The sequence below is a fragment of the Pteropus alecto genome, unplaced genomic scaffold (assembly GCF_000325575.1).
Source record: "Pteropus alecto unplaced genomic scaffold, ASM32557v1 scaffold7, whole genome shotgun sequence".
NCBI lineage: Eukaryota > Metazoa > Chordata > Mammalia > Chiroptera > Pteropodidae > Pteropus > Pteropus alecto.
Window position 1 is genome coordinate 45,674,098 of NW_006494614.1, and position 27,713 is coordinate 45,701,810.

A 27,713-nucleotide genomic window follows, 5' to 3' on the forward strand; every position below is an offset into this window, starting at 1 on the left:
TTTCTTTGGATAAATACCCCAAAATGGAATCACTGGTTCCTTATCTCTTGTTATAAAGTGTGTTTTGTCTGATATGAATATTGCTAACCCAGCTTTTTTTTATTTTCCATTTGCATGAAGTATCATTTTCCATCCTTATATGTTTATTACTTTCAGTCTCTATGTATCTTCTGATCGAAGATCTCTCGTAGGCAGTGTATTTATAGGTCTTGTTTTCTTATCCATTCAGGCACCTTATGTCTTTTGATGGATACACCACAGTTTTAATCCATTCATCAATTGATGGACATTTGAGTTGTTTCCACTTGTTGACTAATAAGAAGGTTTTGAAGGCAGGATAGATGTAATGAGAATTGGTTTCTATGGGGAATAGAAGAGGCAAAAGAACTGCAAAAGTGTGCAGAGTTTAGAAACATGAATTGTAGTGGTGCCAGTCTCCACAATTGTGTCCTTTTCTGTAGCAGCAATCAGCAGCCTGCATGTAGAAATGTAGAAGGTTGAATTAAAACCAGTTCTATTATATAGAAAAAACCCCCCGAGATTATTTCAGTGATTTTGCAAATGTAGAGAGGTCATTGACTGAAATGATATACAGGAGATTGACTGAAATGATATACTACGAGGGCCAGACTGTTGTAACCAAATTGATATATTAATTGATCCCTCTTTTCCCCTTGTTCTGCCTTATTTTGTCCTTGACATGTCCCCTCCCTGACTTGGAGTTTCCTTCTCCTTATCTTTTGACTAGTCCTATCTTTTTTTCAAGGTTTTACTCAAGTCCCACCCTCTCTAGGAAGCCCTCCTATTCTTTGTGAATGCTTGATGGTTTTTACTTCTTTCTTATTCTTTGAATTTCAGTTTGCTGCAAGTTATTTGCTGAATAGTTTCTAGCAACCTGCTAGTTTCTGAGCTCAAGAACTTCACAGTCTAGTGTGAAGGTCAGAAATGTAAACAACATGTTAGAACTGTTACAGAAGTGTATACATAAGGTGCAGAATAAGAATAAAGTTGTTTTGAATTCCATTTTACCATCTGCATATATTTATGTATAGAATAATATCTTATTTAGCAAAAACAGTATTCTTAAGCATATTTTCCAAATTAATGAAACTTAACTCTTTACTATGTATTATGTGTATATACTGTGGATAAATGCATATATTCATGTTGATCTTCACAGTTCATCCTGGAAGAATTTTACAGTCAGTAAAACTGAGATTGAGATTACTTTAGTAGCTTTCTCTACAAATGCTATATTATATCTTTAAATTTTTTTTCCCTAGCTTGTAGCCCTTGAGTGTATGCCCTCCTAAATTAGGTTTGCTTAGGCTAATGCTCTTTCTCCTTTGCCTCATTTTTAACACAGGTACCTGCTTTTCTTTCATGAGTCAATTTTCTACTGTCTATACAGATGCCTGAATTGGGTCTTCGAGGAGAAAAATGTTAAATTCTTATTTTTTTTTGACACATGCTTCTTTTCTGCTATATAGGGAAACCAACTTTATATGGCAGCCTAACTTGTCAAGGAATTGGCCTTGATGGCATCCCAGAGGTCACAGCTTCAGAAGGCTTTATTGTGAATGAAATAAACAAGGTAGGTTATTTTGTCTTCTAGATGGCACTGTGTCCAAAGCTATGGTAGTACCTATATATATACTTCAGATATTTATACTGTCTATGTAACAGTAGTCACAGTTTTTACTGCCTTTGAATGTCAAGAGTTTTTTTTTCTTTTGTAGTTTTACATATACTTTTAGATGCAAACTTCGTCTTACTTCCCTTATACCACTGCTGTCCAACAGATAAATAATGTGACCCACATGTATAATTTAAAATTTTCTAGTAGCCACATAAAAAAAGGTAAAAAGAAACAAGTAAAATTAATTTTAATAATATATTAATTCTAATGAATTTTAATAATAGTTTTTTAACCCAAGATATCTAAAATATTATTTTAACTATAATTAATATAAAAATTATTAACGAGATAGTTTACATTAATTTTTCCTTATTGAGTCTTTGAGATCCTGTGTATATTTTACACTTAAGGAACATCTCAATTTAGACTCTAATTTTTTATTGGAAATACTTGATATATATTTGGGTTTTATAAAATTTACAGTTGAAAACATAGATTCACATACCCAAGTAGTTCCAAACATACTTAAAACGTTTTTCAATAACTGGATCAATTATCAGTTTTTAAATTAAACTTTAAATAAAATTTAAATTTCTGTTCCTCATTTGCATTGGCTACATTTTAAGTACTGAATAATCAATCTTATGTGGCTAGTGCCTACCGTGTCATACAGTATAGCATTATGTGTCTGGTTGGGCCTTGGTGAAGACCTATATTAATAGTACTTAATAGTTTTTCTACTTGGTCTTTGAGGTGAGTAAATGGCCAAACTAAGTGTTGCAGAACCCCTGATCTGACTTTCCTTACTCATTCTGATGGCTGCAGTCAGTATCTTCTGGTGAGATGATTCCCAAAGGGTAAACCAGCCTTTCCTTTTTTTTGTTCCTTTTTTTAATGTGTGTAATTAAACTTTTTTAATTGTAAAATATTTCTGATATACTGACAAGAATAGAGGATGGTTTCTTCTTTACATAAGATTTTAAGCAAATATTCATTCATTACCCTCTGTGCAAGGTAATAGGCTACATGCTATTATATATCTTATATTTATTTTTCATAAACACTTGTGGTATCGTAGAAAGTGTCAGAAGATCTGAGTCCAGCTCTTAGTTAACTCTGACACTCACTAGGAATATAATGTTGGACAAATAACTTATTTCCCTGAGCCTCAGTTTCCTCATCTATAAAAAAGATAATATTCTACCTCATAGGCTAGTTAGTAGGTGTGAGACTACATATGAATGAAACTGTAAGATATTACAAAAATGAATTTTTTATCAAAATAGTCCTTTGGAATTGGCATTTTAAATTTCTGTTTTGCAGATAAGTAGTCAGACCGATTACCCTTAATAATCAAAAGTAGTTAGACTATATATTGGAATTGAAACCAAGTTTTATTAACTCCAGGTATAACACCACCTTGCAAGCCTTCATTTTTCCCCAAGTATTTCACCACTGTCCATCCATAGCCTGGGTGCTGACTTCCTTTCTTCCCTTCATACTCAGGCTCTGATACAATCCTAATCTTCAACATGATTGCTAATTTCTACTGTATACCTGCTGAGTCAGACAGTAAGTGCTTATGGTTGAGCGGTCATTTGTTTCCTAACTGCCATGAGTCATTTTGTTATTTGATGTTGCTACTTGATTCTTTTTAAACAGATCTGTCAATATGCTTAAAAACCTAATCCTAAAGGACAAAAAGTTTGACTTTGAATTTTATTATAGTGTAGAATACTCAAACTCCATGTCCCACCCCTGAATTTTGTCTGTTCTGTTTGTTTTGATATCTACTGCAGCTTTTCTTTTAAATAACAACATGATTCTCTACTGCTGACAGTGGAAGGTAGTTCAACATTTATCTTCCTTCATAGTCTTTTTATGGATTAAAGGTTGAATTGCAGGATTCATAAGCAGGAAAAATGCATGAATTAGTGTAGTGGCTGATTCTTGAAATCTTTCATGTAATTAGCCCCCCAAAATGAAGTCTTCTGAGAGCAAACCAATGCTTACAGAGGCCTGAACCCTAAGCTCTCAGAGCTCCTTGTGTCCTCGCTTGGTATGAATATTTAGCCAGGAGAGTTTAGCTGACGCTTTAGTTTCAGGTACAGGAAACAATTACAAATACAGGTCAGCTCTCTGGCAGCTGTATGGGCTTTGTCATGCAGTTAGAAGCAAAAACTCAATTTAATGAAAGGCCTGTAGACACCCAGGCATGAATATGCTGGCTAAGAAAATACTGTTTGTATAGATATTCTACTTGTCTTTTTAAAGGAGTAGAAGATCTGTAATAAGAGCATGTTAATTTGAAACTGTTCTTTCTAATGAACTGTGAGGTCTCTGCTTGTTGTAAATAAATTAGCCTTATAAAGAGGTTCAGAAAATTTTGGTTATTGAAGACATTTGCATTACCCAGCACGATTTCCAGAAACTATAAGAGATAACAGGTTAGGGGCCATGTGGTGAGTGCAGCTCCTCAGCTCTGTATGGGAGATATGTACAAGTCTTTTATACCTCTGCCTACACATACTACCTGGAAACACCAGCATACTTACCTGTGATGGTTACAAAGGCTGCCTTTAGCAACTCATGTCACCTGACCCTAACATTGTTTCTAGGTATAATTTCCTACTATGTCACCAGTGTTATCTTGATATAATAGTCGAAAGATACGTGATAATGACTAGACAGAACACCTAGGGGATCGTAATACAGCTATGACTGTGATGATAACCAGTCTATTTACTACAGTCATTTTAAGTTTTAGGTGGGAATGGGTACTACAAGCCTGACCACTCTTGTAAGACGTTGTAAAAGTGTACCATAATTTATTTTACCGATTTTCTCTGCTAACTAGATGTCAGTAGTCTTAACATTTTTTCTGAAAGTCCTTATAGGCAGCAAGTTTACTTTCAGTCTAGTCTTTTAGGCCCCAGGCCTTGTCCCACTGCTAATTAAACGTACTGGTATTAGACTTTCTTCTAAAAATTAATGCTCTCATGTTTGTCAGTTATATCTTAGTGTTGGTTTGTCTTCTCTGGGGCAGTTTAACATAAAAAGATCATGGCATCTTAGCGATAGCAAATTATATTGCAGCCCCTGTAGTGAAAGGTGATAGTTTTTATGGGCTGGGGAAGGAGGATTAGAGAGGAAACACTTAAAGATGAAAATTTTCTGTTGTCCTCATGTTTTGTTTAAGAGGCCTTACTTCCATTGGAGTAACTTTACTGATGTATTTCATCTTTCTTGCTCTGTTTAGAAAAGCATTCATATTTCATGTCCAAAGGAAAATTCATCTTCGAAGTTTTTGGCACCATACACTACTTTTTCCAGAATTCATGCAAAGAGTGTAAGTATTTTGATAAAATGAGAATAGCATGTTAGTATTTTATCTGCTTGTCTAGTGCTATAAAAATTTATAATTAATGTTTCTTTCATTTACATTTTAAGATAACATAGTTGATGAAGTGTGATGTTTAAGACTAGAATATGTATATAAATCCACTCAATGGTAATCTTAGAGAAAGGAATTTTGAAAGAAAATTTCCTTATATATGTTTTAGCAGAGCTGCTTACTGGCTTTTGGATGATGATGATAGTAGCTGACATTTGCATAATTTGCCACTCACTGCACATATTTCTGTCCCTTTTCCTATAGGACAGTGACATTTTCCCAAGTATAGCTTATTGAGGAATAACTTTCAAAGGTCTTTCTGATTAAAGCCATTTCTACTACCATGGGCTTTCAGAAGCAAAAGTGAGAAATAGGTGTATAAACTGATTACATTAAAGCCTTCCACTTATTGTATAGTACTTTTTTAACAATAGTTATTTTTTCCCCTTATTGCAAAACATACTTTTAGTGATAAAAACTTAGGAAACATGAAAGAAAATGAATCACTCATATTTCTATAACCTAAAAAAGAAAACTATTGTGAACTACTGTGTTCCAGCATCATGCTGATTTTTAAGTATCATTGGTTAATTTGATTCTCCCAATCTTTTTTTCTTTAAATATTTTATCACAATAGGTTTTTATACTATATGCTATTTTATAACTTGCTTTTTATTCCTTAATAATATATTATATACATCTTTCTATGCATCATTATATACATCTTTCTATGCATTTTTTAAAGAGCTGCATAGTACTCTATGATTTTACTATAATTTTTCCAATCTTACATTATTGGACATTCAGGTATTCCAATTTCATGAATTCTTATTTTGATGATATAGCTAACCCTTTGCTCCCAAAGATAGGAAGAAACCAGAGTACATTTGTGAAAGTAGAATTACTGAGTCACAGGGGATGCAAATTATAAGGCTTTTGGTATATTCTGACTGACTTCCACTAAACTGATTTATTGAGTCAACTGTTGCCCTGCATTTCCTCTGTAAAACATAGCGGCTGATCCCCACAGCGTATTCCCAGTTCATAAGCTCTTCTCTGAGGTCTGCATACTTCTAACACTAATGGTTAAATTGAATGCTTACCAAGAGTCAGTTGCAATGCCAGTTATATTGTTTTTGAAATTATCTTATCAATTAAATATGTTAAACCGATGAAATATGAGTGTGAAAAGGCAGAGAGTGATTATGTCTATTGTAGTATGTGTGAGCAAGCTAAATGCAAAATATTAGGGGAAAGATTTTTTTAAAAAACCTAGGCGAATTTTTGCTCTTAGATTGCTTTGTAAGTGTGAATAAAGATTTGCTTTGCTTTAAAGAAACTAGAACTTGTAAAGTGTGCCTTTTGGTTATAGTTTATTGAAAGAAAGTCAAGGGGAAGCTTCCTTGTAGTAATCAGCAGACTAATGAAAATGTTAGTGAATTTCGATGTGTAATTATATGTTTGAGTTAAAATAAAATGTAGGTATTTATGCATCATTTTTTATTATTTCCTACTTTAACTGAATTTTTTGATTAATTAATATACTGCTATTAATTGATCTATCTACTACAGTCTTTTACTGTATTGCTTTTTTCTACCAGTCTGACCTAACATACTCTGTCAATACTGTGTATTAGAGGTTGAAGTTTTGCCAATTTGATGGTATTTAATTGTTATTTTAGACTTTTTTTTTTTTTACCACAAGGTTCCATGTACTGTGGCCCCAGGCCATCGCTCTGAGAAACCTTGTCAGTTTACAATCCCTTATTTATTTTATTTTATTTATTTATTTATTTTTTACACCTATATTATCTGGTCTGCCTAGGTGGTCTCCCATCTAAGTACTAACCAGGCCCAACCCTGCTTAGCTTCCAGATCAGACAGGATCGGGCATGTAGCATGGCTGTAGACTCATTGTTATTTTAATTTGCATTCCTTTGATTAATCATTGGATTGGCCACTTTTTATATATTTATTGTCCTCTCTTCATGCCATTTTCCCATTTTTCGAAGTGTGAGTTTTTTTCTTTATTAGTAAGAGCTCTTATATTAAGGTTATTGATCCTTTGCCATATAGTTTACGGATAGTTTTCTAGCTTATTGTTTGCTTATTGTGTCTTTTGACATACATATATTTAATATTTCTTTTTTCTTTTTTAAAAAATATTTCTAGATAATAACACCTATCAGCTTATTCCTTTATGGTAACTGCTTTTGGAGTCTTGCTTAGGGTACTTCATGATTTTACATATATGTATATTCACTTCTAATTGCTCAACATAATGTGTAAGAGCATGAACTCTAGAGACAGACTCATTGGATTTGTCTCTTTGGATTCACATTTTGGTTCTGTCTCTTGCTAACTGTGCGACTTTAGTCTACTTCTTTAATTCCGTGTGCCACAGGTTCCTTATCTGTAAATGGGAGTAAAAATAAATATTTTTCTTTTAGGGTTGTTAAAAGGATTGAAACAGAATTAGGTCTGGAACATAGAAAGCACAATATAAATGTTAATTAAAAATGATAAATATAGTGGTTTTTTTGAATTGTTATGTTATATTTTTTACATCTCAAACTTCGTTATTTGGTTTGAAGTAGGGATCTAACTCATTCTTTTTGAAATGGTTAGCATGTCACAGCACTATAAAGTTTTCCATTCTTTATCTCACTGGCTTGAATTTTCATCTTTATCTAATATTTAAGATTGTTCCATTGATCTGTCTGTTCTTTTGCTGTGACTAAAGAATAGATAGACTCTGATCTAGGTTTCTATACTGGCTCTGCTACATTGGGGAAATTACTTAATCATCTTTTAAAACTCAAATTCCTCATCTGAAAAATAGGATAATGTATTATAGATTGTTGAGGGTATTGTATGAGGATAGTGTGTTACACATTTGGCACATAATAGCTATTCAGTAAATGTTAGTTCCCTTTCTTCTTTTTCTTAATAAAAGTTTGGAGGCTGGAGACAGCTGGTATGACCTAAATCTACTCTTCAGTTTTCTGTCACTTTGGGAGACATGGATAGTTTATACTTAATTACTTTTTAGATCTAAGTGCTAGGGCCCCAAAGATATGTAACACAAATAAATAACAGGATAGCCCTGTCCCCTCCAGGAACAGTACATTAACTGAGAGAATGTAATACAATATATCAGAGTTTCTCACCCTTGGCAACCTTGGCACTATTGACATTTTGAGCTGGATAATTCTTTATCGTAGGAGGCCGTTCTAATGCACTGTAGGATGTTTAGCTGCATCTCTGACCTCTGCCTACCAGTTGCCAGTGGGACACCACCCCCAGTTATAACAACTAAAAATGTTTCCAGACAATGCTAGATGTCCTCTAGGAAGCAAATTTGCCCCTGGTTCAAAGCCACTACACTATATGAACATAGTGCAGAAGACTACTGGAGAAGTGATGAACTCCTTGGGGGAGTTGGGAAAACCACTTACCTTTTGAAAAGTAGGTTATTTTTTCCAAATGACCAATTGTGCCCTTTTTCTCTATCTTATTTTCCTTTTCTCTTATTTGAGCTCATTATTAGATGATTCATGCACTTATTAATTACCTACTATATTCCAGTACTCTTCTGGGCTCTGGGGCTATAGCAATGAATAAAACTGTGGTGTAGAGCTTACATTCTGTGGGTATGGGGCCAGACAGGATTTGCTAATGACTTGAATATGATATGTGAGAGAAAATGAGGAGTTGGGATAATTCCAAAAATTGTGGCCTGAGAAGTGGGTAAACTGTGATGCCATTTACCAGTTGTATAGGTTTATACAGGGCGAAATAAGAGTTCTGGTTTGGATATGTGAAGTTTGAGATCTCCACTATAAAGCCAAAGGTAGATTCCTAGTGGGCAGTTGGATAGATGCCACTTGAATTGGGAAAGAGGTTGAGCTATGTTGCTGCAGGGATTAAATTGATTTCAGAGTGAGTAGGAAAGTGTTTAAATATGTCATTTCTAAGACCCTGCGAATGAGGACAGTAGTTGGTCTTGTTGGTATAGGTCAGATGGCTTTACTTTCCTATCTAGTATTGATGAGGTACTTCATCCTTCTTCTCAAACTGCTGTCATTTGGTATTTGTTGAGTAATTACCATGCCTGTGATTTGTGTAAGAAAGTGCTGTACGTGGTTCTTACACTTACAGAGCTCATCACATAATTGGGGAGCTAGACATAGAGTTGAAAGGATTGACAGTACAAGTAGTCAGACTTAAGACCCAGGATTATAGTGGGAGCAGTGGTCTTGGAAAAGAAAAGTAGATCTGAGAGATATGTCTTCTACACTAGAATGTGAAGGCAGGGCTCTGTCAAATTTACTTCTGTGTCCCCAATGCCCAGCAATGCATGGGAAGCCAGGAGTAAAATGGGATTGTTATGTGGATCAAATGATATAATATATTTGAAAATATTTTATAAATGATAAAATGTGACATAAATAAGAATCCTTAAAATTAAAGGATCCACAATTAACAGTTTATTCTGAGGAACCAAAATAAAGAAGAAAAGGTCTCAGAAAGTGTTAGGGTTGATATTTCTTGCCAACCTTATTCCTTATGGCTTAAATGGCATAGAATGAAGTAAAATGAAAGGTTGGATAAGTAAAGCCAAAGCCTCTACTTTTTTCTTAATAATTATGTCACATGGGAATTATTATTGCTGGAAATATGTCTTGGATTATATATCTCAATCCTACGTTTCTGGAATTTTTGCAGCTGGGTGTTTTTTAATAAAAAGGATTATGTATGCATGTATGTATATGAAAGAGACTTGGCAGTCTGATCATTGCTAATGCATGAAGAGATTGCTTATATTGAAACTGGGAATTCTCTTTTACTTGTTCTGAAATATGCACATGCACATAATGAGGATTTTACAGAGAGAATGTGAAAATGTAAATTGGAAGCATCTTTGCTTTTCTTTGAATCCTTCCGGTACATCTTGGAAGACTGTCTTTTGTGTAAGTGGGTTCCTAAGAATTCAAACAAATATCTTAATTTTAAAATAAAATAACAAAAGATGTAAAATATGGAAATGATATGAGGATAGAGAAAACTTTTTAGCGGAAGCAGGAGACTATAGATGATTATAAGAATATCTTTTTGTTTTGAGAAATAGAAGGTATTGGCTCTAGCCTCATTGAGAGATTGGTGATAGTAAGGCAGCTTTCACATGAAACATATCCTTAGTGTTGGGAAGCATAGGCTTGAAGAAGTCTTAGAGGAGTATGAAACAGAGGAGGTTTATACCATATATCAAGGGAAGATGAGCTTTTCATTATTTGTAACACTGGTGGTTTTATATTTTGAACAGATAACATGCCTGGACATTTCCAGTGGTGGAGGCCTTGGTGTGTCTTCTAGTGCTGATGGGACCATGAAGATCTGGCAGGCTTCCAATGGAGAGCTCCGAGTAAAGGCTTTGGATATACTTTTAGAGTCTTGTACATGAAGGGTGGTCTAAGAAACCTTAGACTGGGTCATGGAAAGAAGAGTAGCCTATTCTAAAAATGTAGTGCCACTGTACTTCAGTGAATCTTTGTTCTTTTATATGCTAATCTAAGAAACATCCTCAAGCTTGGTGATTTGCTAGAACAAATTGGGACTAGAACAGTGGAGGAGCCAGCCTAGTAACTGTCTTAAGTGGGTGGTCCCTTGGTAAGAACTGCCTTCAGTAATTGGTTTCTAAGACAGAGTAGCTAGGCTGTTACACCGAGTTTATAACTGAGCCCCTCAACTATACAGAGGATTTTAAGAAGAGGTGAATAAGAGTCCTCAAGCCTCTTCAGCTTTTTATATGTGGAACTAGACTTAGGGATGGCTGTGAAAGCTGTGGCATTCAAATCCACAATCTCTGTAGCCAGTGCTGGAAAGGGAGCCCACAGCTCTTAGAACATTACCTGGTGGACAAATGAGCTATAGAGATCCTTTAGAACTCCTCAGTTTCAGACCCAGCATGTGGATATAGCATGTAGATATTTTATTTAAGGGACCAAGGATATGGAGGGTTAGAGAACATCAAAGGATGAACAGGAGAACTAGCATGGAATTTTCTTTTGTTTTTCCAGAGAGTATTGGAAGGACATGTGTTTGATGTGAATTGTTGCAGGTTTTTCCCATCAGGCCTTGTGGTTCTGAGTGGGGGAATGGATGCCCAGTTGAAGATCTGGTCAGCTGAAGATGCTAGCTGCGTGGTAACCTTCAAAGGTCACAAAGGAGGTATGAAGGATGATTTCTCCAGAAGACTTCTCTAATGATTCCCAAAGATGAATCAGTAAAAAGATAGAAACAGAAGCTTGTTTTCCACCAAAATAGAAATAATTCATTCAACTGGCCATTTAAATGAGCTGCTGTTTCCCCAAGGATTAGAAATTCCTTTGTTACCCATTCTTGTTATTGCTATCTAGAACTAACTGCCTTACACAGATAGTTGTTATTCACAACTGAAAAGTGAAAAAAAAATCCTCCTCAGGAGATCATCTACTTGTGTGCTTAGAAAAAAAGTTAGAGAGGTGTGCCCACATTTTCTCATTACTGGTCCTTTGGCTGAGGTAATGGTAAAAGCTTGATGGCAAATGGCTGCATCATCAGACATCAGAGTTAGAGTATGGTACTGACCGTTGATTCTCATGGATTTAAATCACAGTTCAGATTTTTAAAATGGTTTGACCATATAACCAGTTGATATCAGGTTGTGGTTCCTTTTGTAACTGATTGCTTGGTTTGTTGGGGAAAAAAAATGTAATGTAGTGATGTTTTATCCTTAATTGCAGTGTTAAAAAGGTGATAAATAATGTTATTCTTATCTTACGAGTTTGGATATTTTTGAAAATTTCATAACATCCTCAAATAATTCCTTAACTTGATCCCTTCTTTGGAACCGTAATACACATTATCTATACTACTCATGTGGGAATTAATTATGTATTGCCCTATGCTTATGGTATTTAAGCCAATGTTTTTGCCTTATGTAGCTGACTATATTATAAATAACTTGTATGTAGAGATTGTTCTAAGTTTTAAAATTTCTTTATAATGGTTTGTTAGATTACATACAGATCATCTAGCAAACACATGTTAACCTTAGCAGATAAATGGTTTACTTCTAAGACTAGTGAGTGCATTGAGAGGGAATAGAAAGGATATTTGGAGCTTTCTTCACATTCAGCCTGAAGAACCGACAAGTGTGAGTCGAAGTAGCCTGCACTGTTGGGGAGTCCAGGAGCCAAAGGAGTCTAGAGGAATGCTGAGGGAGTCACCTCAGACTTGGCCATCCTTCTGAATGTGTGAGGCACGGGAGAACTTTACAGTGGAGCGAGGCATGACTGTGCATGTTGAACTTAACAGGATGCATATTCAGTGCCAGTGTACCCTCACTCAATTTATGACAGATACCTTTGATTACTGCGATTATTGATTGTGCCCTTCATATGAATCCTAAGTCTCCCAGCGTTCTTCTGGTTTCCTTAAGAATACATGTGTGTGTCACTTACTTAGAGTGGATTATAGAATGTTCGTTAATCTGATTTAAGCTTTTATTCATATAGTTTTTCCATTCTTTTGGCTTTGTGAGAAAGTCCTAGAGTGGGTGGGGAACTTCTCCAGAGTATATCAACCTTGACTTTTTTCTTTCTTGAAAGGAAGGTTTTTATTAGATTGAACAGAAATGATAAACTATAGGAGGAATGACGAAGTCAGATCCAGGCTGATGTCTGTCAGGTCTTGAATGCTGCTCTCCAGTAAGTTGGAGCTGTCCATTCTCCTGCAATACAGAGCAAAAATCAAGATTAATCTCTGATAGCTTAGTAGCATATAGATTACTGTCTTGAACCAAATGACTTCCAAGTCGCTTTGTGTGGCTCTTTTTCTAGAATCTCTTTAGTTACGAGATTTTGAAGCATTTTATTAGAGAAATCCATGAACCAAATAAAAAACAATAAAGAATTCAGCAGGTCTTCAAATAATGTCCTTTCGCTCAATGTTTTATTATAACATTGATGAGGTTCCATAGGAACTTAACTATTACTTATATTAGCCTGTAGTAAAATTAGTTTCATTATACCTCATTTTGCTTAAAGTTGCAGAAACTAGGCAATGTTAAGTGAGGACTTACTGTATTACCTGCATTTGTGATCTTTAGTGTTTTCACAAGTAGTAACCAAATAAGAGAAGCAAAAGATAGTGTTGAAAGTGAACGTGGTCTTTTGTTGCCTAGGGTAAGTCTTGGCAAGCAAGATATAAAAGAAAATACCAGGAAGACTGGATAGAACATAGCCTGATGCTTATTGCAAAGAACCATTAGGACACTAATAAAGTAGCTCTGTGTAAAGATCTGTTGTAAAAGATAACCTTTTGTTAGCTTAATTAATTCCCTGGCTTGCTTAATGCTTCCATTATATGAAAACATGATAGTAATGGAGGCAGTATAATAGAGTAGTTAGCATGGGATTTGGAGACATACAAATCTTTGTAAATTAAAATTAAATCTCAGTTTTTTCACTTATAATCTGTGTGACATTGGAAAATTGCTTAACTTTTCTGAGCCTTAACTCATGTAAAATGGGGATACTAATATTAAATGAGGTGGTATATATGAAGAATTTAGCATAGTCCCTAGTATATAATAAGTACGTAATAAATGTTCATATAAAATATTAAATTAAATTTTAATCTCTTCCAGGAAGGGTGAGCCTTGTGGTATTTTAACATACTTGTCAAATATGAAAAGCATAAATTGTTATTTCTAGTAGAAATCGTAACTTCTAATAGACATTTTCCAATAGAAACAGATATCCTAGTTAATATGTAATTGGTCTTTCCTAATACTTTTAGATGCATATTTTATATATACTAAAAGGATTAGTGTATTCTTAATTAACAAGCAGAGGTGAGATTTGTGTATATTTTTAAATCTTTGCAGTGAAAGATTTTAGATAAACTAAAAATACTTTGGTGTTTGTAATATATGAGTTTACTAAGTAGCACTAAAGTGTACTTTAATCAGTTTAAGTTTTTAAATTGCCCAGATTAGTTAAGGTTGGTGTTTTGGAGGTATATATTCATAATCCTATGAATTTGTCATAAGATTTGTCCTAATTCTTTGTCATAAGATATGGAAACATTGAAACTACATGAAATACCATGTCAGTTGATTGAGTTTTTCGCTCACCAAGGTAGGAAAGATAGTGTTGAAAGTGAACGTGGTCTTTTGTTGCCTAAGGTAAGTCTGGGCAAGCAAGATAAAAAAGAAAATACCAGGAAGACTGGATAGAACATAGCCTGATGCTTATTGCAAAGAACCATTAGGACACTAATAAAGTAGCTCTGTGTAAAGATCTATTGTAAAAGATAACCTTTTGTTAGCTTAATTAATTCCCTGGCTTGCTTAATGCTTCCAGTATTAATTTTAAAAGACCAGGTCGCATTTTCAGCTCTTAGGCCATTATTTTCAAACTCTTATACACTTTCTTGGAAATAGGATATGATGTCTTCAAGTAAGAGTAGGTGCTTCAAGCTTCATTCTTTTCTGAGATCTGAGTCATAGTCATTACTTTTCTCATGTACATATACAGTGCTCCCTAGCAACGTTAAAAGAGCTTAATATAATAAACTAGATAATTTTAGTAAACTTGTTAAAAACATGGCTAGAAATATGAAACTTGCTCCCTTTCTTACTAGTACTTATTTTAGTCATAGATTCATCTAATGTTATTCCTATTTCCCAGACTTTGGCTAGAATGTTTATATGTGAGTTGGCTGAATCTTTTCTTGAAGGCAAATGCTTTTTCCTCTTGGCTTGTATGTTGAGGACTTGTATCTGTTTGGTTTGATCTCTAAAGCCTGTATGGTTTCTGGTAGGTCTTAGTTATGGCCGATTTTCTTAAAAAGATATTCCTGCTACTTTCATAGCTTCATTCTAAAGTAATTCCTCAGAAGTTCTTGCTTTTGTAGGGCTCCTCTTTCTTTTATTCTTGTCATCTAAGAGTGAAAAGACCCACACTTGATGCCATTATATTGTGAGTGACATTTTATTAGAGAAGGGGTAAGAATTTTTCACTTTACTTTTATAGAAAAGGAAAACATTCTAGATGTCAGCTCTTTAGTGTTACTTGAAATTTATGCGCAGGTAATACCAGTCACAGCTTCCTAAACACAACTGTACCATCCTGTCTCAGGTACATACTTATCAGAACTATTTTTTTAAAAAGCTTATATCACTTTCATGGAACTCAATAACATTTTAAAGTAGCTGTTGCAGTTTCCTAATAAAGACATAAACGGATCTTTGATTGCTTAATAAGAGCTGGAGGCCCTTCCTAATGTTCCTATTGATGAGTCTTTAGGATTTTTAAAAGATCTAAGATCCTTTTCTAGTTATGCTGAACGTGTCATGGAGATAGAGTGGAAAGGTAGATTTTTTAAACTCAAAATACTTTACAGTTACAAAATAATGTTGTAAATAAGAAACAAAATAGCAGAACATGTTATCTCCTTACATCTGTTTCTGAGAGGAAGGCTATTTTAAAATCTTATCTGTAGCTTCTTTGTGTCTCACAGCTAGTCTTTGAACCATTGGGAAACAGGGACTCTATGGCCTTCATCCAGTGGATGTATAATTGGGAGGATTACATTTTATTTTTCTAACAACTATCGTCAGCTATATAAATTGGATTTAATTTTTATTTTAAATAAAGTATATATGGAAACTTATACTGAGATTAGGTCCCACCTGAATTTTCTCATATTTTCTCCAACAGGCCCTAAATTGGCTGCTTTTTCAGTCTGTGGCATTTTTGTAAAGTCATCTGTTTCTGTTCCAGTAAGAGTTGAGGCATGTGGTTAACTGCATAGGTCACCAATGATTTGTACCTTACATTGAGTTGCTGTGGAGTTTTTGTCAAGGTTTGTATATCTGAAGTCATCTCATATTCAGAAGAATGGGGAGCTAGCCAAAGATCACTAATTTGCTAGGTGATTTTTAGTCAGGTACTCTTATTTGTCAAGCTGTAAGTATTTATTGGGCACCTGTAATAGGATCAGTAAATGGGTTTTAATAAAACAAGTAACAGCCCTGCCTGAATCACCATAGGGTTGGGATACCTCCCTTTCTGTACAGTTCTGTGTTACCACACATATAACAAACATTGTGTTGTAACTCTTTATGTCCATGACTTCCTCTATCTTTTTATGCTGAGGCCAGGGCCGTAACAAATATTCAGATAACAGGTAATAGAAGGCTTCAAAAATTATAAAATCTGTGGACATTTTGGACATTATAATACTCTGGATGTTATTTAATCTTTTTTAGCAGGCAGTATTGCTAGGTATGGTTCTGGGCCTGGTAGATGTGTATGCTCAGCTTCCTGCCGGGCTCCTCTAACGCCACTCTGGCAAAAGTGGAGCACTAGCTCACACTTCCACTTTGCAAACATGCGAGGTGGAAGCTCAGCATCCCCTCAGCCCTGCTGATACCTTTCTGGTGAAAGTGGAGCACCAACTTACACTACCTCAACTTGCACGACTTCCTTGCTTCCAAGTGGGTTAAAAATCCTGCTGACTAGCAGGGGAGGGGTTGGAGAAAGTGGAGTGCTACTTCCCACTACCTCATTCTACCTCTTTCTTCTACCTGTTGCTGTCAGGTGGCGGTATAGGCTTAGCTTACCTCTGGACCCAGCTGCCAGTACCCCACTGGGCCTGGTCAGTATCACTGAGTTGGGTAACTGGAGTGCTGCCTCCTTCCATGGGGGCTGGGTTAGAAGATCACTTCTTGTTCAGCCCCACTGAAACTTTGGGTGAGGGGGAGATAGAAGTTTTCCTGTTGCTGTTTGAATGAGGTGGATACTGCCAAAAAAGATTTTCTGTTTTAACAAGCCACTCTTTTCCCAGTCTTTTGCCTGGGGGCAACAGGGTTTTCTTCAGGGTTGTTTTAACTGTGCCTGTTTTGTTTGTTTGTTTTGTTTGTTTTTTTAATCGGGTGTTGTAACTTTCTTCATTGTCCTGTCTAGGATATATGGGAGGCAGTAAGGAAATCAGGGAACTCATTGTCCTGTCGTTCCTCAAGTCTTGAGGTCCCTAGTTGGTCTGCCATCCTCTTTCCATCTTTCAGTCTTCCTATGCTTGTTATGTCCAGGTTTTTTAAGTTGTAAGGAGAAGGACTTGGAATGAATGAAGCTACTCCATCTCGGCCAGACCAGAAGTCACATTCTTTTTTTAAGCTGAGGAGACTAATCCTTTCAGTTATTTCTCAATGGAAGCAGCAGGATCTTTTAAGACGGTGATTTTCAAATGTTACTCTATAAAAAGTCCACTTAATTTTTGTTTAAAAAAACAGATTTTAAAGCCAAAATAAAAACTTGAAAATCACTACTCTACTAAAAATTAAATCCAGAGCTGCTGCTTCTTTGTGTCTCATAGCTAGTCTTTGAACCATTGGGAAACAGGGACTCTATTCTATTTATTTCTGTTCTTCTAGCACTTGAACATGCCCAGCATGTAGTACATACTCAGTAAATGTGAAGGAATGAAAGTATTTATGCGGATCTGTCTTCTCTGCCCTTATAGTTCCTCTGTTACCTACTTTATCTTGGGTCTTTTTTTTTTTTCTCTTGCCAGGTATCCTTGATACAGCCATTGTTGATCGGGGGAGGAATGTGGTATCTGGTTCTCGAGACGGGACAGTGCGACTTTGGGATTGCGGCCGCTCAGCCTGTCTGGGAGTCATTGCAGACTGTGGTTCTTCCATCAATGGAGTGGCTGTAGGTGCTGCTGACAACTCCATAAAAAATTCCCAGTCTTTGGCCTGGGGGCAACAGGGTTTTCTTCAGGGTTGTTTTAACTGTGCCTGTTTTGTTTGTTTGTTTTGTTTGTTTTTTTAATCGGGTGTTGTAACTTTCTTCATTGTCCTGTCTAGGATATATGGGAGGCAGTAAGGAAATCAGGGAACTCATTGTCCTGTCGTTCCTCAAGTCTTGAGGTCCCTAGTTGGTCTGCCATCCTCTTTCCATCTTTCAGTCTTCCTATGCTTGTTATGTCCAGGTTTTTTAAGTTGTAAGGAGAAGGACTTGGAATGAATGAAGCTACTCCATCTCGGCCAGACCAGAAGTCACATTCTTTTTTTAAGCTGAGGAGACTAATCCTTTCAGTTATTTCTCAATGGAAGCAGCAGGATCTTTTAAGACGGTGATTTTCAAATGTTACTCTATAAAAAGTCCACTTAATTTTTGTTTAAAAAAACAGATTTTAAAGCCAAAATAAAAACTTGAAAATCACTACTCTACTAAAAATTAAATCCAGAGCTGCTGCTTCTTTGTGTCTCATAGCTAGTCTTTGAACCATTGGGAAACAGGGACTCTATTCTATTTATTTCTGTTCTTCTAGCACTTGAACATGCCCAGCATGTAGTACATACTCAGTAAATGTGAAGGAATGAAAGTATTTATGCGGATCTGTCTTCTCTGCCCTTATAGTTCCTCTGTTACCTACTTTATCTTGGGTCTTTTTTTTTTTTCTCTTGCCAGGTATCCTTGATACAGCCATTGTTGATCGGGGGAGGAATGTGGTATCTGGTTCTCGAGACGGGACAGTGCGACTTTGGGATTGCGGCCGCTCAGCCTGTCTGGGAGTCATTGCAGACTGTGGTTCTTCCATCAATGGAGTGGCTGTAGGTGCTGCTGACAACTCCATAAACCTTGGCTCCCCTGAGCAAATGCCTAGTAAGTTGATAATGATAAGTGAGCTTATTTTGTTTCCTTAGGCCCCTTTAGTGTTTGCATTAGTTTCTCCTTTTCTTCCTCATTCTTTCCTGCTCTGTATCTGATATTTCTATTTCACCGTAAGATTAATATTTATTGAAAACCTATACTGTTTCTTTTGCTTAGGAATCTACAAAGAAACTATATGTCATAGTTACTGCATTTGAGTAACTACAATCTAATTTAGATGAGACTAATGCCTATAAAACAGGGAACATTAAAATTTTGGCTTAAATAACTTAGTGATTCTTGGAAGAAGAGAGTGTTTTAGGTTAGTGTAGGTGAGAAAGGTGTCACAAAAGAAGTTGACTTGAACCTTGAAGTATGGGTTCGAGGTGAACAGATAAGAACAGGAAGAATGGGAAGTAGGGTAGAGTCACCAGTGACTCTATGTTGCCTGATCTAGTATTACTGTTCTATGTTTGTCTTTCCCAATTTTCAACAGGCTTCAACATAGTCAGCTCCTCCTGTCAGGACACTTTACTTTCTTAGCTTCTGTGATACCACACTACACGGCTTTTCTTCCTGTCTCTCTGGCTGCTGCTTCTTAGTCTCCTTTTATGTCTCCTTTAGTCTACTTTTAAATATTGGAGGGCCCTCAACTATAACTACATTTTTTCCCTAGATGATCAATGGCTTTAAGTATTGTACGTAAGCTGGCGATTTCCAAAAGTATATCTAAAGTGTAGACCTCTCACCTGAGTTTTAGACTCTAGTTAGATGTCTAATAGATAGTCCAAACTTACCTTATTTAACATGGAATATATGATTTTCCCCCACCCCAAATCTCTTTTTCTCCACCTTCCCATTTGCTCAAGCCCAAAGTCTGAGATTCATTCACGATGTACCTCTACTTTTCCTTATGTCCCATATCAGCAAAGCCTGTCATCTCTACCTTCAAAGTTTTTCTAATTTTTCACCTCATCCTCTCCCTCCCATTTTCCTTCCTGCCAGCATTCTGGCCAATCTGTCATCATCTGTTGCTTATACTCTTCTATAACCCATTCTCCTCAGAGCAACCACTGTGGTCATTTAGAACTGGGCTCCCCACCCCCAGGCCATAGACCAGTACCAGTCCATGGCTTGTTACGAACTGGCCTGCACAGCAGGAGGTGAGTGACGGGCGAGTGAGCAAGCAAAGCTTCATCTGTGTATGTAGCTGCTTCCCAGCGCTAACATCACCTCCTCAGCTCCATAGATCATCAGGCATTAGATTCTCATAGGAGCACCAATCTCTGGTGACAAAAAGGTTGGGAACCGCTGATTTAGAAAACATAAATCATGTCACTGTTCTTTGACCCTACTCTCCACTGGCCTCCTTTTATATATATATTAAAATTCTAACCCCTTTACCATGGCTTATCACAAAACCTTACACTTTCTGACCCTTACAGTTCTCTCTCGCTTCATGTCATACCACCCCTGCCAGGCCCACTGTGTTCCAGCCACAGGCCTTCTGTTTGTTCTTTCAGCACAGCAGACTCTGCCACCCAGTACTTCTAGAAACTCTTCACATGTCTGGTTTCTGTTTACCATTCAGGTCTCAGTTAAAATGTGGCTTCCACAGAGCCTTTTTAAAGTTGAAGTTTAAATTTAAAGTGACCTTCCCCCACCCAATCCTCCCACTGTTCACTTTTGATCATATTTTCCTGTTTTATTTCCTTTATAGAACTCATCATAAAGTATCCTACTTGTTTATTTACTTATTCCACTATTTCCTATTTCCACTAGAATCTGGAAGAGTAAGGACCTTGTCTGTTTGTACATCACTATTTCCTCAGCACCTAGAAAAATGTCTGATACATAGTACACCCTCAATAAATATTTAGTGAATGAATAAATTTCATTTCTTCCAGACCATAAGATCCTTGAGGGCAGAGACTGTTTTGTTCAGCATTGTATCCCTGCTTCTAGTATGGTATCTTGTTACATTACAAAGGACTGAATAATAATATATTTCAGTTGGGTTTGTTGAAGTATGTTTTATATAAAGTAAAGTCACCCTTTTTAACTGAACAGTTATGTGAGTTTTGACAAATGTGTACAGTCATACAAACAATACCGCAGTCAAGATATAGAACATAATAAATGCTTTTTTAATTAGTGAGTGAATCACTAACAGAATAATTCAATAAACGGGCTTCAGTATCTGTGATTTCTGGGTATTGGCAGCTGATTAGCCTCGCCCATTATTTATATAGTTTATCTGTTATGCAGGTGAACGGGAGGTTGGAACAGAATCGAAAATGCTGCTGTTGGCCCGAGAAGATAAGAAGCTTCAGTGCTTGGGACTACAGAGCAGGCAGCCGGCAAGTGGCTTCTCTAAGACCTTTGAACTCTGGGGCAACCTGGGTTGCTCTGATTTTTGGAAAACCATTTTGGAAACATTTCTACTTGTCTACTGTGTTCACTTTTTGAGGAAGCTTCATGAGTGAGAGGCAGTACAGTATAGTGATTAAAAGCATGAGATTTGGAATAAAGGCAACATTTAAATCCTAGTTCTTCCACTTAATGGCTATGACATTGGACAGGTTACTTAACCTCTCTGAGCCTCAGTTTCCTGGTCACTAGACTGGGCCTAGTAGGACTTATAAGGCTATATATTGAGGATTAAATGTTCTACTGCTTTGTGACCTTTATTAAGTCACTTTCCTTCTGGGTCTTCATGTGCTGTATGTAAAATGATGAGGTTGTATAGATTCCCTTATGCCTCTAAGGTGATGTGAAAAAATTCTGAGTCAAAGACACATGCACCTAGGGCTCTTGATTAATTAATGCCCAGAATGTCTTTTATAGAAGAATTACTTTGAAATTTCTTCCTTTATCTTCTGAGATTTTGCTGGAAATACTGCATTCTTAATTAAACTCTTAGGTCCCTGGGATTAGATTTTTAAAATTTCCTTCCAGCTCCTATCATCATTACCCAAATAACTTCAATGATTTGGTTTGACCATAGGCTTTGTGTTTTAATTTAATTTTGTTACTTCATTGTGCCGGTGGTGTTTCCATTTTCAAAGTTTGTTCCAGGAATTTCACTTTTTTTTATTACGGTCCTTGCACTCTGAATTTCCATGCTGGCTTTTACATCTGAAGGGAAATCAGGGGCTTTGTTTAGTTTTGTTTTTTCCTTTTCTTTTTAGAACATTTAAGGGAGAAATGATCAATTTGAGCTAACAGTAAGGAATAAATAAATATCTGATAATTGCTTTTTTAAAGTACATTAGGAGAATTGTGATTCTTTAAATTGCCATTTTATTTAAGACAAAGTACCTCTCTTCAAAAGGTGGTTAGAAGTGACATGAAACAAATCTTAAATATGTGAATTGCAATTGTTTCTCAAATGGAGGGTTGTAATGAAAAGAGGGAAAAGAAGGTTTTTTGGTGTTGAGGATCCTGTGAGTCGAGAGCTAGTAGTTTGAAAACTGCTACCTCAAAGTTTGGTATTATATAAACTGCTTAAGTCTTCAGCCAACCTCAGGGTCTTGAAATCCTGAATGTGCTTCTTCTTCAGTTGTTGGTGACTGCTTAGTTTAGATGAAGAGTGCTTAAAGTGAGAAGAAAGAAAATATCTCTAAAAATAGTAAAATTTTCCTTTTCATGGTGCCTGTTTATTCCTAGAAATAAATTAAGTTTTAAACAACATTTTTGTCTCCTGCTTGTTCCCAGGTATTCCTCTTTATTGGCTCAGATGCCTTCAACTGCTGTACTTTTCTCTCTGGCTTCTTGCTATTGGCTGGGACACAAGATGGAAATATTTATCAGCTGGACGTGAGGAGTCCAAGGTGGGACCCCATTCATTTACATGATGCAGGTCTTCTACAGAGTGGAAATTTTTATTGGCTTTAACATTGATTTAGCCTAGCATATAGATGACTATTGAATCAAGGGTATATTTTTTCATTTATAAAGGTTTTCCAGTGTGAATTGTCTGATTGTTCTTATTCCTGGAATCATGTTAAAAGGTAATTTGATTCATGATTGTCCTATTGTAGTGATTGCTTTGGAAGTTAAGCTTAATAATAATGAACTAACATTAAATGATTTTGTTAAAATGATTTTAACAAAAAATGATTTTAAAATGATTTTGTAGAACATTTAAGGAGCTCAGTAATTTTCTCCATAGTATTAGATCTTGGTTGGCCTAAGATTAATCATTTTCCAAGTTTAAGTCAGCCAGCTCTGGTTCTTTATTTAGCTTTGATCATAACCTATCTAAGACACGTCTTATTCTGGACTTTAAAATATCCAGATAGAATCACACAACTTTTCTGTCCTAGGATTTAACAATTTCTACAGTCCTATCCCTTCCTCCTTCTATTTCCTTCCTTTGTTCAACTAATTTGTCGAATGGTTTCTGTGGGCACCAGGCTTTGTGCAGCTCACTGAAAAGCAAAAATAAAAGATACATACTCTGCCTTTGAGGAACTTGTAGTCTAATAGTAATGATGGACAAATAAAAGACTTGTGATGCAGTGTGATCAGTGGTCTGATAAGGTTTAGGAATTTGAGGAAGCACCAAGGAGAGGAAAGAAAGTGAGACTGTTCTCCAAGAGGATGAGGCTTGAATTGCATCTTGTCCAGTAGAAGCTACCAAGTTAGGAAGAGAGGGTCCTGCCCTAGGTAGAGTAGCATATAGACAAGCATGAAGGCATGTGAACATGTGGCACTTTCAGGGATCTCTGAGTAGTTTCATATGACAAGTGTGTACCCTGAAGGTGAGGCCTTGGTGAGAATTGATGCCAGACAGGAAAACAAGAGTTTGCTTCGAAAGGACTTATATACTGTCCTAAGGAGTTTGGATTTTATTCCAAGAGCAGGGAAGAAATTCTAGCTAAAGAATGACTAGTTTATACCTTTTCTTCCCTAATTTAAGTTACTTAACTTTTGTACTTGTTTTTGGCTCCTTGGAGATAGAGAATCTCTGATCACTATTATAAAATATATAATACTTATATATTAAATCACTCTTACCATATATATTAAATCAGTTTTCCCTCATCTTTCCGTTTTGTTTTACAGAGTCCTGACAATTTTAATATTTCACAACTGTCTTAATTCTGTCTATAAGTAAAAAGATTAACATATTGTTAACATTGTTACCTTAAACCCTTGTCAGCCCACCCTGAAAACTGGAGATATTGTGGGTTACCAAGTTCATTCAGCCCAATGACATGTGTAGAGACTGTTTAGATTTATTCCAAGATGTTTTTCAGTGGATTATCTTGATCTGTCATTTAAGGATTTTGCAGTAAAGAAACCACATGAATGTTTACTCCCTTCCTACCTATGTCCTATTTGTTATGGGTTAGTACTATATGTTAATATAGTCAAGCATTTCTTTTGAAAAAAAAAAATTGCCCCTTTTACTCTGAATCCTAGGGTTCCAGTACAAGTCATCCACAGATCAGGAGCACGTGTTCTCTCTGTGCTGAATTTCAGAGACGGATTCATTGCTAGCCAAGGTGAGTCCAGGGGCCAGTGGAGAGAGATGGTTCCCTATAGTTCAATTAAATATAGATTTAAATGCCTGGTCTATGGCTGAGCTAGAGGCATAGTTCTCCATAATTCTTTGGCATATTGCGCTATCACATAGTGTTTATCACCCTACATGGTAACCGTTGGTCACCTCCAGTCCAAGCTCCTTGAGAATTGTGACTGTGCCTTATTCATCGTGTTATCTCCAGCATTTAGCTCAGTGCCCACTGTGTAGTTGGTGCTCAAGAAACATTGGTAGAGTGAATGTATTGGCTGTTATTGCAAAACATCGAGGATTCAATAATGAATCAGTTATAGTCTGTGCCCTAAAGGAACTCATAGTTACTAAGGCAGACAGACATATAGACATGTGATTGAGTACAATTTGATAAAGTACTACAGCAGTAAACTATATGGGAACATGGAGAACAGCTAACTCTAGTGGTAGGAGTGCTGCAGGGACATCTTTGTGGACCAGGTGACATGTAAGCCAATGAGTATTTTACCAGCTGGAAATGTAAAGGTGAACATTGAAGGCCAAAGCTATAGTGTGTGCAAAGTCATAGATGAAGGAAGGGAGCAAAAAGGGGGGAATCTGTCATTTACTAGGTGCCTACTATGCAGTAGGTTCCATGTTTAAAACTCAACATACATAATCTAGGTAAAATGAGTACCTTGATGTAGCCAAGACAAGGTACTTGGAATGGAGTTTGGGAGTGGGGTTGGGGTAAATGCATGGAACAAGGTGTCCATTAAGAGACACTGTGACTCCTTATAGGAATGTCGTAGGTGAGAGGCCTGGACTGTATGGCCTGGAAGGACCACCTTACCTGAATATTTCAGTGTATCAGGATGTTTTTGGCTGTTAGTAACAGAGCACCCAACTGAAAATGGCTTCAATAATTAGGAAAGTGTATTGCCTCACTTAACAAGAAGTTCAGGTTTATGGTGGTTTCCGGTTAGATTAATTTAGAGATTAGAAAACAAAGTCAGTAGAAGAGATTAGCTAAATCAACGTGACAGCTAAATCAATGTGGTATCCTGAATTGGATCCAGGACATTAAAGACTAGTGAAATCTAGTTTCACCAAGAGCTAGATGAGGGCTATATGAGAACTTTGTGGACTATCTTTATAACTTTTCTGCAAACCTAAAACTATTCTAAAACACAAATTTTTTAATTAAAAAAAATAAAAGCTTTTGCAAGGAAAAAGAAATAAAATCAAGAACCCAAATTTTCTCATTTTTGGGGGCTCTGCTCCCTAGCATGTTGACTTCTTCCCTCATGGTCACAGTGGAAGACAGCAGCTCTCATCCTCATGTAACAGTTGATCTTGTTATCCTTTTTAAGAATCAGGATAATTCCTCAGGAGCAGCCCAGCAAACGTACCTCATAGGCCAGATTATAATACATGCCCATGCCTGAAACAGTCACTGACAAGGGGAATGGAATTGCCATAATTAGGTTGGGTTAATCAAAATTCATCCCACGTGTCACCTATTAATGGAAACAATTTGGGATTCTGTCAGTCAGGAGAAGGGCAGGGAAATAGATGAGTAGGCAGCTAATAGTGTCTGGATTTCCGTGGCCATCTCTATGATATAGGTAGGTACCCTTCATCCCTGTCAAAACCGGTATCTTATTTCTTTAGCCCTTCTCTTTCAGGATTTCCAGACCATAGCAAAGAGTAATCAGGACTCTGTAGACCTGAATTTCTAGCTCTCCATACTCACTCTCTCTCAGTCTCTCTTTCTCTCCCATGTCTTGGCATCAGTTTGGTGATGTAGCAGTATTCCTTGTAGAGCTTTAAGAGAACAGCTGGCATAAGCTTGTGACAGCTTCTCTCGATACTATTGCCATCACTCATTGTGATCTTTTTTCTTTGATGCCCTTTGCTTGCCATGCCACACTCTTCCCTTGAGATCTCTGCATTCTGGCCTCCATCCCCTACCCTCTGCTCAAACTACCTTCTTGAAGGCCACAAATAATGAGCTTCTTACTAGATAGAGCCAGTGTGGCCTTTTATGTGTACAAGCCTGTTGTGTCCACTAGTCCTTAAATTTCCTTGAGGGCTGGTACCATGTCTTCATCTGTGTTACCCCAGTTCTTGCACAGAACTGAAGAATCTCAGCAAATGTTTGTTGAATGAGTGAGTACATATTTTTCATTTTTCATGACTCTTAGTGATAACGAAGTCTGTTACTGTTATTTCCTTCTTAAAACTGTTAGCTCCTTTGACCTAAGTGATACCAATTAATCTCCTGGTTATTCTCTTTCTTCATTTACTGTTCTTTCCCCTGGTTTCAATAGCTTATATTTATAAGTACCTAATGTGAGTCATGGTATACTGTAGGTCCTCAAATTATTTGTTGTACTTGAATCCTGTTGCTATTCCTACTATTGTTGCCATCCCTAAACCAAAGATATTTCCTGAGTTCAGCATTTGTCCTCTTATCTTTTCTTCTCCATGCTTCCTCATGGACTCACTGTTCTCACGGTTTTAACAATTAATGATTGGAATCCATAGCTCTAGCACTGACCTCCTACATGGCCGTTATTTTATTGAGTAGCAGCATGACGTAGAAAAAGCATAGATTTTAAACCTAAACCAACAACCTAATCAATGAGTTTAAATCCTCACTTCTTCACTTACTATTAGATTTAATCATTAAATTCATAATATAAGACCATTTTTTATTTATAAAAAATAAGTTATATGGTTTAAAATAATAATACTGTGACCTTTGATAAACCACTTTTCTAAGCCTCAATTTTCTTAGAGATAAAATATGCAGAGTACTTGACATAAAGTAGACATTTTATAAATGATAATTTCATTTTACTCATGTTACTACCTCATACCCTATAAACCCTCCTAAAAAGCGTTCCTTGCCATGATCCATTGACAAGGCAAACACTTACAAAAAGTAAAATTATGCTACAGGGAAATATATGTTGAAGTGACAAGGAATAATAAATGTTACAAGAGATTGATGAAGAAAGGGTTTACTCTATGGGTTGGTTAGAAATGGCTTCCTAGAGAGAATGGAATTAGAGCTGGGGCTTATCAGGTAGATAAGTTTTGCATATAGAAATAAGTGCAGAAGAAGGGCTATAGTGATCATTTTTTGAGAGGAGAGAAAAGAAACTCAATAGTAGATATCACTTTTCCTTGCTGAAATAATAATGATGAGAAATAAAAGATTGTGATTGGTTTCTCACTCTGGTTTAAAATGAGATTTTGATGGACATGGTTCCATAGTGTAGCGGTTAGCATGTCTGCTTTACACGCAGAAGGTCCTGGGTTCACGCCCCAGTGGAGCCACGGTCCATAGTCTATAGCCATGCCACCCTGAACAAGCCCAGTGTCTGACCTCGGAAGCTAAGCAGGGTTGGGCCTGGTTAGTATTTGGATGGGAGACCACCTAGGAAGACCAGGTGC

The 27,713-nt window shown here is 36.4% G+C and overlaps 1 protein-coding gene across 1 annotated transcript in view; it reads left to right on the forward strand.

Annotated features, from left to right (window-relative positions):
• Positions 1-27,713, forward strand: part of PAAF1 (proteasomal ATPase associated factor 1) — a 35,415-nt gene that overhangs the window by 3,799 nt on the left and 3,903 nt on the right. The window contains exons 3-10 of the mRNA XM_006926605.3: positions 1,491-1,594; positions 4,899-4,988; positions 10,360-10,458; positions 11,114-11,264; positions 18,563-18,757; positions 21,014-21,105; positions 22,463-22,578; positions 24,176-24,258. Coding sequence (XP_006926667.1) covers positions 1,491-1,594; positions 4,899-4,988; positions 10,360-10,458; positions 11,114-11,264; positions 18,563-18,757; positions 21,014-21,105; positions 22,463-22,578; positions 24,176-24,258 — 930 coding nt within the window. The remainder of the gene's footprint in view (positions 1-1,490; positions 1,595-4,898; positions 4,989-10,359; positions 10,459-11,113; positions 11,265-18,562; positions 18,758-21,013; positions 21,106-22,462; positions 22,579-24,175; positions 24,259-27,713) is intronic.